At 40.4% G+C, this 12,565-nt stretch overlaps 1 protein-coding gene across 2 annotated transcripts in view; it reads left to right on the forward strand.

Moving 5' to 3' along the window:
* Positions 1-12,565, forward strand: part of meiob.L (meiosis specific with OB domains L homeolog) — a 50,819-nt gene that overhangs the window by 12,412 nt on the left and 25,842 nt on the right. For both annotated transcript variants that reach the window (XM_041577249.1, XM_018236599.2), the window contains exons 3-6: positions 2,411-2,468; positions 6,507-6,638; positions 8,110-8,182; positions 11,322-11,517. In XM_041577249.1, coding sequence (XP_041433183.1) covers positions 2,411-2,468; positions 6,507-6,638; positions 8,110-8,182; positions 11,322-11,517 — 459 coding nt within the window. The remainder of the gene's footprint in view (positions 1-2,410; positions 2,469-6,506; positions 6,639-8,109; positions 8,183-11,321; positions 11,518-12,565) is intronic.

Below are 12,565 nucleotides of genomic sequence, written 5' to 3' on the forward strand. Positions count from 1 at the left end.
TCTTTGCCAGCACTCAGGAGAGACAGACCTACTGTATATGGGTGCACAGGAGAGACAGCTCTGTATGGTTAGAAATACATCACAAAAATCGGTGTCTTTTATTTTTTGAGCCAAATAGGTAAACTGCAGCTTGGATGGGAGGGGGTTGCTTGCAAGACACATAATAAGATAACCAGTATACAGCCCCTCCTGTCACCCTTTCTTGACTGTTTTGTTAGCAGGAGTCCATTATGCAAGGGGGATTATCTGTGCACTGGTAATCTTATTATCTTTATTACAAGGACCAACATGGAGTACCTTCAAGTTCCCTATTTGCCCTGTGTTTAGCTCAAGAAGTATCAAGAACCTTTAGGGTCAGGGCACACAGGCAGATTCGAGGGGATTAGTCGCCTGGCGACAAACCTCCTCTTCTTCAGGGCGACTAATCTCCCTGAACTGCCTTCCCGCCAGTTAGATTGAAAATCGTTGGCGGGATGGCACTCGGAGCGATTCATTTTTCTCGTTGCCTCTCGAGAAAACTTTCTGCGACTTCGGAAAATGAAGTGTTCCGAGTGCGATTTTCATTCTAGCCAGCGGTGAGGCAGTTCTGCCTGTGTGCCCTGACTATAAAGGTTCTTGATACTTCTTGAGCTAAACACAGTCTTCCCGGAAGAAGAGGCGATTTGTCACCGGGCGACCGAGCATGTGTCCCTAAAGGTTAATAACCTACCTGCCCTGTAGCCTTTCCAAGAGATTGTATTAAAGGGATTCTTTCATGATTTTTATGGTTTACTGTTTATTTCTAAATTACATGGTTTACATTGCAAATATCTCTCTTTACTATTTAAAATCTTATTCTTGAACCAGCAAATGTATTTTTTTTAGCTGTAATATTGGTGTGAAGGCAGACATCTCAGTGCATTGTGCCTGATCCTGAGCTTTAAGAAGGATGGAACTGCTTTGTTACAGCTCCCCTTCCTATTATATCATACCATGACATGGGTTGTGCTCCCCAGCCTACTGGTAGGCATGAGAATAGCACCCACACATATTCTCATGTCTACCACTAGATGGGGCTACGGAGCACCTTTAGCAACGCAAACAGCAGAGGTGTCAGGTAGCTGCTATCTAGTTAGCTGCCTATTGTTCTGTTGAAATGCTCCTCTTCAGAAAAGGCGATTGGCGATCCATCGTGCGGCACTCCATTTCTCCTCCCCGCCTTCTTTATAGGAGATAGCCAGGGAGGAGAAATCGAGCGCCACGCGATGGATCGTTGCTAGGGTTGCCACCTTTTGCAAAAAAAAAATCGTGGCTGGTGGGGGCGGGTACAAAAATGGGGCGTGGTGTGATGTCAAAGGGGGCGGGGTTGTGATGCAAAGGGGCGGGCCACTGCGCGGCCAGGACAAAAAACAAAGGACAAGGTAAATTTTCAGGGGATTGGGGGGGGCCGAGGGCTTTTTAAGGGTATTACAAATTTACCGGCAGCTACATTGCTGGTAAATTTGTAATATCGGCCCCGGCCTTGGCAGGTGTTTAACCGGCTAGGCCGGTAAAATACCGGCTGGGTGGCAACCCTAATCGTCGCCTTGTCACCCTTTCTGAAGAGGAGCGCAAGAGTTTTGGTAATTTATTTCTTAATAATGACTTAGCAATTTTAAAGTATGTGTTGGCGCCTTTTTTTCGTAGCATACTAAAGAATTGTTTTTAGAAAATTTTTGCTGTTTTTACTGGTCCTTTAAGCTTTACAGAGACCTTTATTTCAGCAGACCATCAAGGAAAGCAGAATCATCCACTGCTAGGTACCACTAAACACAGTTTTTCATCTCACCTGGCTCAGATTTTATATTATATTTAATTTTTACAAGTCATGCTGTCCCTTGTTTTTCAGCCATAAAATATTAAGTACAATGCAATAACTTTTATGCCCCAATTAACCCAAAATATAGAATAAAATGATGAAACAATGTTCTGATGCAACAGAATCCATAATCAAGAGCGTGGCAAGCAGTTTGTAAATATAATTTTTATTATACAGGTGATTTTTGTGTTTAAAAAAAAAAATCAATGTCATCTGAAGACTTTCCTGCAACTCAAATTACCAGAGGGACACAGGAAATTAAAACAGTTAAGGAAAGTACGAGCAACGGAGCTCAGTTATTTTTGCCAATTTCATGATTAAGTGAAACAAGAAAAAATGTGTCAGTATCGTGTTTCTTTCTGCAAATGTCAGCTTTTGTGCTTATAGTTTGTAATAGTTTCCATAAAATCGAGATGGTACTAAGTTACAGACTGGTGTGGAACGAGCATAGTTGTATAATTGCTATTTAGAAATATGTGTATTTTAACTAGTGGGAGTGCAAGACCATGAAATCTAATTTTCTGTCTACATCTGTGTTTTATTTGTGTACAACATACCATTTTTATTTTTCAGAGTGTAATAGGCATTGTAATCGGGAAAACAGATGTCAAAGGATTTCCAGACAGAAAAAGTTAAGCCTCCTTTATTATTTCTAGAAATGTTAAGAGTTTTGTGTCAAATGCAATTTTCCCCTTTGTGTTGACATACAAAGTGGCGTCAATTATTAATTTTAATCAAAATGAACTAATTCATACAAATTTATCGGGCATGATCTAAAAATCTCCCACGCTAGCAAGTGAGAACTATTTGGCCAAGCAGGAGAAAGGATGGAAGGCTGAGTTTTCTTAGCTTGCATGCATTGTTCTAAACGTAAGCAGTTAGTGCAAAAGATAAAACATAAGATGTGTAAAACATGCATGGACCCATCATGGAAATAACAGAAACATGTGTAACTGTAACATTTGTAAATGAAAACAACAATAGTTTCAAAAATGTGTTTACTTAAAGAAATGTCACAATCACTTGGAGGGTGCCAAAAGTTAGGTACTCCCCAGCGATTGTATTCACTTACCTGATACCCCGGGTCGGTGCGCCTGTTAGAAGAAAAAGTACCAGCACGGCTTCTTCTCAGCAAGCACCATGGAGTGATCCTCTTCCTGTTTCTTCTTTCTTCACTACACCAGGGCCAACGCATGTGCAGTAGAGTGAAAAAGGTGGTTTCCTTGTTAAAGGGATACTGTCATGGAAAAACACATTTTTTTCAAAACTTATCAGTTAATAGTGCTGCTTCAGCAGACTTCTGCACTGAAATCCATTTTTCAAAAGAGCAAACTGATTTTTTAATATTTAATTTTGAAATCTGACATGGGGCTAGATATATTGTCAGTTTCCCAGGAGCCCCCAGTCATGTGACTTGTGCTCTGATAAACTTATGTCACTCTTTACTGCTGTACTGCAAATTTGAGTGATATCACCCAAGCAGCCTAACAACAGAATAATGGGAAGGTAACCAGATAGCAGCTCCCTAACACAAGATAACAGCTGCCTGGTAGATCTAAGAACACCACTCAATAGTAAAATCCAGGTCCCACTGCGACTCCTTCAGTTACATTGAGTAGGAGAAACAACAGCCTGCCAGAAAGCAGTTCCATAGTGCAGCACTGGCTCTTTCTGAAAGCACATGATGACCAGGCAAACTGACCTGAGATGGCGCCTACACACCAATATTACAGCTAAAAAAAATGATACACTTATTGGTTCAGGAATGAAATTTTATATGGCAAAGTGAATTATTTGCAGTGTAATTTAGAAATAAAAACGACACCATAAAAATCATGAGAGAATCCCTTTAAAGTTTCTCGCTGAAAAGAACCAGGAGCCAGGACAGATTTCTGCTAACAGGAGCACCGGTCTGGGGTATCAAGTAAGCGAATACAGCCACTGGGGGTGCCAAACTCGGCCCCTCCAAGCCAAGTCAGAAACTTACACGCCCATGCATGTGGAACTCAGAACCGCCTGTCTGACCTATATGTGGGCAGAAATAGCCCAGATATCTATTGGGCAGTTTTGAGAATCCTAGTAGGACGAAGAACTTATCACCATGTAGATTTGGTCTGCATATGTTGAGTCCTGTATGATGGTCATCCTCCAGGCCAATGACTGGATCCAGCGCCGGATTTCAATGAGGCGCGCCCCTAGGCCGCGCGGTCCGACCAGACGGCCGCATGGTCCTAGCGCCCACCTCATCCACGCGTCCCCATAATACGGCTGGGCGGCATGCCGCCCCTATTTTTTTGCCGCCCTAGGCCCGGGCCTATGCGGCCTTGCCGCAAATCCGGGCCTGACTGGATCTGCCCAATTTAGTCTAGCATGCATATGGCAAAACCAGACAGAAATTGTTGGTGGCAAAACAAGTGGATCTCCATGTGTATGACCAGTTTGAGATTCTAGTTATAGTTACCACCGAGACATCACATTCATAGACCTGCGTTTGGATGATTAGAATTTATGGCACATGCACCATTTTATCTCTGATATTACAGTAAATATAGAAGAGTCTGGGGGAGTAGTTCGCCTTTAAATTAACTATTAATATGATGTACTGATGGACAGTTAGGGCCAATTTATTAACACAAATTCAAGCTTATTTTTGTGCTAAAACGGACAAATTCCAACTAGGGTTTCCAGACCTCGGATTTTATTGTGCACAAGAAACTTCTAAACTCATATGTAAAAAAATCAGCATCTAAAAGCTGGTGAGTTGATATAGAATTCACTGGGAGTTGTCCTAGTAAAATTCAAGTTCTTTTAGATCTTTTGAAAGTTGGTAGACCTATTGGAATTGATGAATAGAATGTGATTACACTGCATTCAAGTTTTTATTTTCCCGTTTGTAAGCAATCATGTTTTTTAATAAATAAGCTCACAAGTTTGGCGAGTGCTAACCTTCTTTTCAGTAAAATAAAAAAAAACTCAAAAATTCAATAATAGATCTCCCTGATTCTGGGATAATTGCTTTTCCCAGGAGATTTTGGGAAAACCCCTGTAACACTAGTTGTGATTAAACTGTATCATTTTTATTAACTGCTTCTAGGAAAAAAAATAAACCTTTAAACAGTCCCATGGTCCTCTAGGAAAGTTGACAACCTCTACACGTCTACAACTTCATATTACAGACAAGCAGGGGGTTAATTACTTATGGGGAAAATAGGAATCTCAGAGAATTCTATTCTCCCCTTACACAGAGTCGGTGAAGTTATGTTTCAGCATATCTACGACACACTGACAAGCTGTGAAACGCTGCCTTTCAGCAGTCCCTTCACACTGATTGCAATGTGTCGTTGGAAATGAAAGACAAATCAATGTGTGGGGAAAAAACACAATCTCTGCAGTGATTTCATTTACAGTATCTACATCTATAGATTATATTAATGAAGAAATACAAAGTGAATGGACCTGAGAAAGCAGCCTGAAATGCTGTTTCCCACTGCTGCCCGGGGTCCATCCGTTCAGTTAATACTGGAAATGTTTTACCTTTTTGTGCATCGCATTTAACAACTGTTGCCGTAAATTATAGAAGGTGCGGCTGCATCGGCTTATAATGCGGAGGGATACAGGGTTGAAAGGCAACATGGGGCTATTGTTTTTAAATATCACTCTCTCATATTCACATGTGTTTTTTAAGGAGTCACCAAATCCAGAATTCATTTCGGAATTCAGACAGGATTCAACCTTTTTCAGCAGGATTTGGATTTGGTTGAAAAAGGTTAGGGGATTAATGACTAAAATCCGCATTTATTTCATTGTCCCAATAAAAAAAGCTTGACCAAACTCCAATGCCAGATTTTGCCTCATTATTGATTAATAAATTTACTAGGTTTAATCGGATCAGAAAAAAACATGAAAAAAAATAGAGCAAAAACACGAATTATGTGATTTTTTCAGGCTCTTATCCCAAAAATCTAGATCTTTTTCGAGTTTTTGCTCAAAACTACAGAAAAAGTCAGATTTTTGGGCTAATCCCAGCACAGACCAACTTCAAGTTGGGTTAGGTGCCTCTCCCATTAACCTATACAGGACCTCAACAGGTTTGTGATGGCAGATTTTCAGATTCGGGCTTTTTGCAGCATAGTGGTATCATAAATCCAGAAAAATTTGAGTTTTGTTTCCACTAAAAATTCGAGTTTTTGCCACAAAAAGCCCAACCAGATACATTCAAGGTTTAGTAAATAACCCCCTTAAAAGCACGCAACGTTTCTGCAACTGTATTTTTTTCTTACTCTAATTTTCATATGCAAATTTAGGGTTCCGATTCGATTTGGGATTCGGCCGAATCCTCCATGAAAGAGTTGGGATTTGGTGCATCCCTGGTATTTTTCCTGCATGTGTAGGTGGAAAATATTGAAATGCAGTTGTGCTGGCACTTTGCTAATTGGATGTAATTGTGCTGACAGTTTTGGTTGGTGTCACTTATGGTGTTCACATGTCTGTCCTGTTCTTTCACCAGTTCTATCCTGCGCTGTGGTGACAAGGAACCCTAGCGCTACCTCCTGGTTTATAGGTGACAGTAGCTCCAGGGTACCCCTGCATCATTAGGTGCACCCCTGGGGGTGATACAGTTACCATGCCTAAGAAACAGTTCTTACAACTCTTTTTCCATTTTAATTAGACATTGGATCGGAACGGTACACATTCAGCTTTACCATAAGAGATTCTCCAGCCTTTTTCACAAATGCATTCTCTTGGGGGACAGAGGAATTCATCAAATCTCTCTCTGACAGTTTCCGTGTTGGCGATTGTGGTAGGTTAAAAAAAAGGCATGTTAAACACATAGACTGAAGATTTTCTTAAATGCAGAATTTAGCACATTTGTAAGCATTTAAAGGAGAACTAAAGCTCAACTAAAGAATAAGGGCAAAAGTTGCACATTATATTTTGGACTTCTATACCAGCCCAAGGCAACTACAGCCCTTTAGCAGTAAAGATCTCTGCCTCCAAAAATGCCCTAGTGGCTCCCCATCTTCTTTTCTACTGATTCACTGCACATGCTCTGTGCTGCTTTCAGTTACTGAGCATAGGGACCAGTGGTGTAACTACAGAGGAAGCAGACCCTGCGGCTGCAGGGGGGCCCAGGAGGTATAGGGGCCCCATGAGGTCTTATTCATATATAAGTTCAATAAATATTGGTAAAACAGCTCAACCGCTAGACATTTTGGGGGCCTAAAAATAATTTGCTTTGGGGCCCATTAATAGTCGCGACCGACGTACAATATACTGAATATATATCATACCTTTATGGAGTTTACCAGGAGAGCCCGGTTGAAAAGTTCCTGTCCGGCTTTTCAAATTAGGAAATACCGACAGGACATTGACGTGAATGACATGGCGAACAGCCAATCGTTGATCACCACGTCATCAGTCCCACCTCTGATATCACCCACCCAGCCCCCAACATCACCCGCCCCGGACGTCACTGGCCCATTCCCTTATATTATCGGCCTGTCCCCTGCCCGTTTTCGACAAAAAAAATGGTGGCAATCCTAACTAACCATGTGCGTGGCACAGACACTTCTAACATAATCCAAGATGGGAAACTCCTGTGACAACTTTGAAGACCTGAATCATTACTGCTTATAGATATGTTGCACCTTTGGGCTGGTTCTATAAGCTCAGTGTATAAAATATGGCATTTCCAGCCATTTTAATTTTTAGGGTTTAGTTCTCCTTTAAGGGAGCAGGAACTGTTGGGAATAGAGATACCACAAGAATTTCTCTAGGTGAACTGAGTTCCTGTAAGAAATACAATTGTTCCCTGATATCCTGGTGCATTTCTTATCTGTTGTGCATCACTTTCAGGGGTAATCAAAACATAAGATCTCAACTCACATTTGATCTAATATACAGTAAATGATTACTAGACCAGAATAAGGAATGTTCTGCAATAAACCTGGCACATTATTGAATCTATATGTATAGTCGGTATATTTAGACAAATATTTATACACAGTACATAACAATAACGTGCAATTTGGAATGTTTATTTGCACGTGACTTTTTCCCTATTACGAAAAGACTTAACAAGGTGTTGCCTCGTGTATGCACATTACATCAGAGATTACGAACGCGCGCTTGCAAGTCACATTAGTTCATCTGTACTATTGTTTAGACTGCAACGAGAACACGTATTTAATCTGAACGCACGGTTAAATGATCTACATTCATCATTCAGGAACATGCCACTGATTTGGAATCATGTCCCTTTTTTCTTTCAGTTATAATTGAAAATCCTCTTGTGCAAACAAAAGACGTGGAGAGAGAAGAAAAGTTTAATCCTTCGACACCGAGGTACATTGGAACTCCTGCTCTTCAGATTTAGGGGGTTATTTAGTAAAACTCAATTTTTTCCCTCATAATTTCAATAAAACAAACTCGACAAAACCCATCCACGTTAATATTAATACCTTATTTATTAATAAAATAACTCGAAAAATTTGGTTTGGGAAAAGCCTTAATAAAATCAGGACTCCCGAAACGCTAGATTTTTTCGAGTTATCGCCCAAAAAAACCCTGAATTTTTTTTAAATCATCGTAAGAAACCCAGCACAGATATCTTCAAATTGGAAAAGGGACATCTGCCATTGACTTGTACAGGTTTTAGTATTTTTGGATTTGGACTTTTAGCAGCTTCATGGTATAATAAATCTCGGAAAATTCTTGTTTTTTAATTCCCCCAAAAAATGTGAGTTTTTCCCTTTAAAAGCCCGAAAAAAAAATTAAATCTTGAATAAATAACCACCTTAATGTCGGTTGTTTTCCAACTGAGCTTCATAAAAGTTTTGCTGCAAACATGAAAACAGTCTTTTAAAGATACACTTATCCCATAACATTAGTTTAGGCAGAAATGGAATTTCTTAATTGCCGTCGATTTTTGAATGAATGCAATCAGGCACGCTCATTACCCATAGGGTGATTAGTGCAGGATGTTGCAATTAGTATGTTTGTGTGCAAGCTACAGCACATTACTTTTTTCACACTTGTGATTGAGTTTCTTCTAAACTTTTCGTGGCTTCGGGACTTCAACTTCGTATAACAGATCTTTCCGTAATTTGGTTCTTCATACCTTAAAGGGATACTGTCATGGGAAAACCTGTTTTTTTTTTTTTCAAAACACATCAGTTAATAGTGCTGCTCCAGCAGAATTCTGCACTGAAATCCATTTATCAAAAGAGCAAACAGTTTTTTTATATTCAATTTTGATCAGACATGGGGCTAGACATATTGTCAGTTTCCCAGCTGCCCCTTGGCTATAATATTCTTAACATTTTTGAATTTGCTCATAGCACACAGTTTTACTGCGTTTCAGTCTAGCATGGTGGCTGCAAGGAGTTAATTTTTCATCATGATTCAGAAATTCCATTTAGCATCTGAAACAGATATACTGCTTTATGGGGTTTTACACATTAATCATTTAGGTTACGGAGATCAAATGGGACCAAGGCTGCACCCTCACATCTGTATAGGCAGACAATATCCAAATATACATATGGTGTAATACTTATAAAAGTTATGCTAACACACCTTGCTTGAGTCCTACTAAGCCCCAGCTAATGGTACCATGAAAATGCATTCAAGTGCTCTACAGCTATACCATTAATATGAGCATACAGGTATTATAAAGAAACTGAGATCAGCATTTAAATGTACTTACCTTTGGTTTTACTGAGGCAGGAGACCCCCGATGCCATCACTTCCCACCCCTGCTTTCCTGAATAGTAGAGGGGGGGGGCAGATTTGCCGGTAAGAATAAAGTGCCCTCTTCATAAAAAGAACTACATTTCAAGTTAAAAAGTACCAACTATGCAGGATCCGTTATGCAGAAACCCGTTATCCAGACAGCTCTGAAGAAAGTTTTTTATTTCTAAATTACACTGTTTACACTGCAAATACTTCACTACCTCTACAAAATAACATTTCATTCCTGAACCAGCAAGTATATTTTATTAAGTTATAATATTGATGTGTAAGCAATGCAATAATTCTCCAAAACAAAGCACTGGCACTCCATAGCAGTTGTACCTGACGAAGGGGCCTGCCCCCAAAACGTTGTGTTTTTCAAATTTGACTCAAATTTGACCCCTTTGAAACTGCTATCAAGTGCCAGTGCTTCGTTTGGGAGAATTATCTGGTTACCTTCCCATTGTTCTGTTGTTAGGCTGCTGGGGGGGGTTGATATTGCTCTAACTTGCAGAACAGCAGTAAAGCTGGCCATAGACACAAAGATTTGATCATACGAATCTCTGTTTCGTGCAATTTCACGCCTTGTGTGGAGTGTCCCGACATTTTTCATGCCATGTCGATCGGACGGCTACCGATAATATCTCATGTATGCCAATCTGATAATATCAGTGGGAGACTGTCACCAGCTTTTGACATAACTTTCGTACGATTGCTGTCAAAGGCAGAACATCGGCTGATCTGTTGTTACTACTTTATTTGATCTGAATGGTTAGTGGCAGTTCAGGAGATGTCACCGAATGATCGTTCGCCCGATATGAAGGTAAATCTGCACGTCTATGGCCAGCTTTAAGAGTGACTGAAGTTTATCAGTCACATGACTGGGGCAGCTGGGAAACTGACAATATGTCTAGCCCAATGTCAGATTTCAAAATTAAATATATAAAAAAATCTGTTTTGAGAAATGGATTTCAGTGCATAATTCTGCTGGAGCAGCACTGTTAACTGATGTGTTTTGAAAAAAAAAAATTTTTTCCCATGACAGTATCCCTTTAAGAGGCATTTTTTAAGTGAAATTCTAACTCTTCTAGTGCAGGAAGCACAATTGCACTCTCTGCCCAGCGATATGGGTGGCATCAAGTAGGTGTTGTTGAGGGCAGAATCGCCCCTGTTATGTACAAGTCAGAAGTCCTGGTTTTGCTGTCATCATTCTTGTTATCAGTCTTCTGTGTTCTTTATTTGTTGTCTACACAAAGCACCACCCAATCTATTGTGTAACTACCCCCAAAATCCTAACCAGAAAAAAACAGGCAATTTCAAATACAGATATAAAGCCTCCTGATGATTAAAAAATAATCAGACAGGAAATTTCTGATAAATTAAATAAAAGTTGAAGTGCTGGAAAAATGCCAAAAAACTTTCAGAAATCCTCAATTCAACCTTTGATAAATCCCTTTCAAAGTATATAGTATGTGCAAATGGTTTTAGGGTATTTTCATTTCCTGATATTACTGGCCCCTTAAATGACTAAGTCATTTGATACAGGCTGGCTCTCCGCTGAGACTACTGTATGTATATACATTATCAGGATTCCTGTGAAATATTTGAAGCATGGCTTACAATCACAAAGTGATTAAAACCCCATGACGAAAAGTGAATGTATGAACTGTGGGATGAATGATACAGATGGGTTAAAGTTCCCCTTTAGTAGCGGTATTTGTGTTTAAGTGTATGCTGTTTGTTTTTCTAGTTATTACAGGCTGTTAATCAGCGAAGTTCACTCTGCAGTCAAGATTTGCTCTACCGATGAAGTGGACAACAGCCTTCTCTCTGTGCTGCATTTGCCTACAAAAGATCCACAGGATTACTATTCACTGGGCGATATTGTTGCAAACGGCCAAAGCCTTAACGGAAAGATCATTAACGTTCTTGCAGCAGTAAAATCGGTATGTTAAAGGAGAAGGAAAGTTACCGAAGCAGTTTATTGCCAATAGATTAGCCACAATAGTGCAAACTATAAGACTATATTTATTCTAGTGATGCACCGAATTCAGGATTTGGTTCAGGATTCGGCCATTTTGAGCAGGATTCAGGTGAATCCTTCTGCCCGGCCGAACCAAATCCTAATTTGCATATGCAAATTAAGGGCGGGGAGGGAAATCACGTGACTTTTTGTCACAAAACAAGGAAGTAAAAAATGTTGTTTCCCCTTCCCACCCCTAATTTGCATATGCAAATTAGGATTTGGTTCGGTATTCATAGCTATGGGCTCAGATTACAGTATGGAGGGGAAGTGGGAGCGGGAAAAGGGAGGGGAAGAGGGAGAAAGGAGCAAACTGAGCATGCTCAAGCCCTAGCCCTGGAGGTTTAAGCTGAAAACAGGAAGTCTGATACAGAAGCCCATGATTACACAATAGATGGAAAGAAATGCTGTGGTTTTTTTTGACAGAGGACTCATTTATATAGACATTTCTGATTAAGCTTACTTAATTTAAGCCTTTCCTTCTCCTTCAAAAAAAGCACCATGTTTTTTGCACTTGATCCTTGCCCCTTAGGCTGTGCCCTTCGGCAGCATTCTATTCATATCTTACATTTGCAAGATACCATTGCCAAACACAGGAGAGCCCTATATTTACCACTTGACTATGCTGCTGTAAGGTACAAGGACGTAGTGATAACCATACCCCAACCTAATCCAGTGAGTTACCTGTACTTGGAGGCAGAAGTAGGGAATTGCAAGGTTGTGGCCCATGGTGAGCAGAAGGAAAAGCTCAGGGCGAATCAGCCACAACCCACAGTTCGCATGTGGATGCCAGCCTGAACTCCCCACATCTGTGGGTTTGGGACGACCCACACTACAGGGCTGCCTTGCACCTAAAGTGCCACAAAGCTTGTGCATGTTTGGGCACAAGGGCAGGGCAGCTCAGTGCACCACATCCTTGCAACGCTGGAGTTGTGAGTTTGGTTCTAGTCTGGCCACTATCTGCAAGAGTT

The sequence above is a fragment of the Xenopus laevis genome, chromosome 9_10L (assembly GCF_017654675.1).
Source record: "Xenopus laevis strain J_2021 chromosome 9_10L, Xenopus_laevis_v10.1, whole genome shotgun sequence".
Classification (NCBI taxonomy): Eukaryota; Metazoa; Chordata; class Amphibia; order Anura; family Pipidae; genus Xenopus; species Xenopus laevis.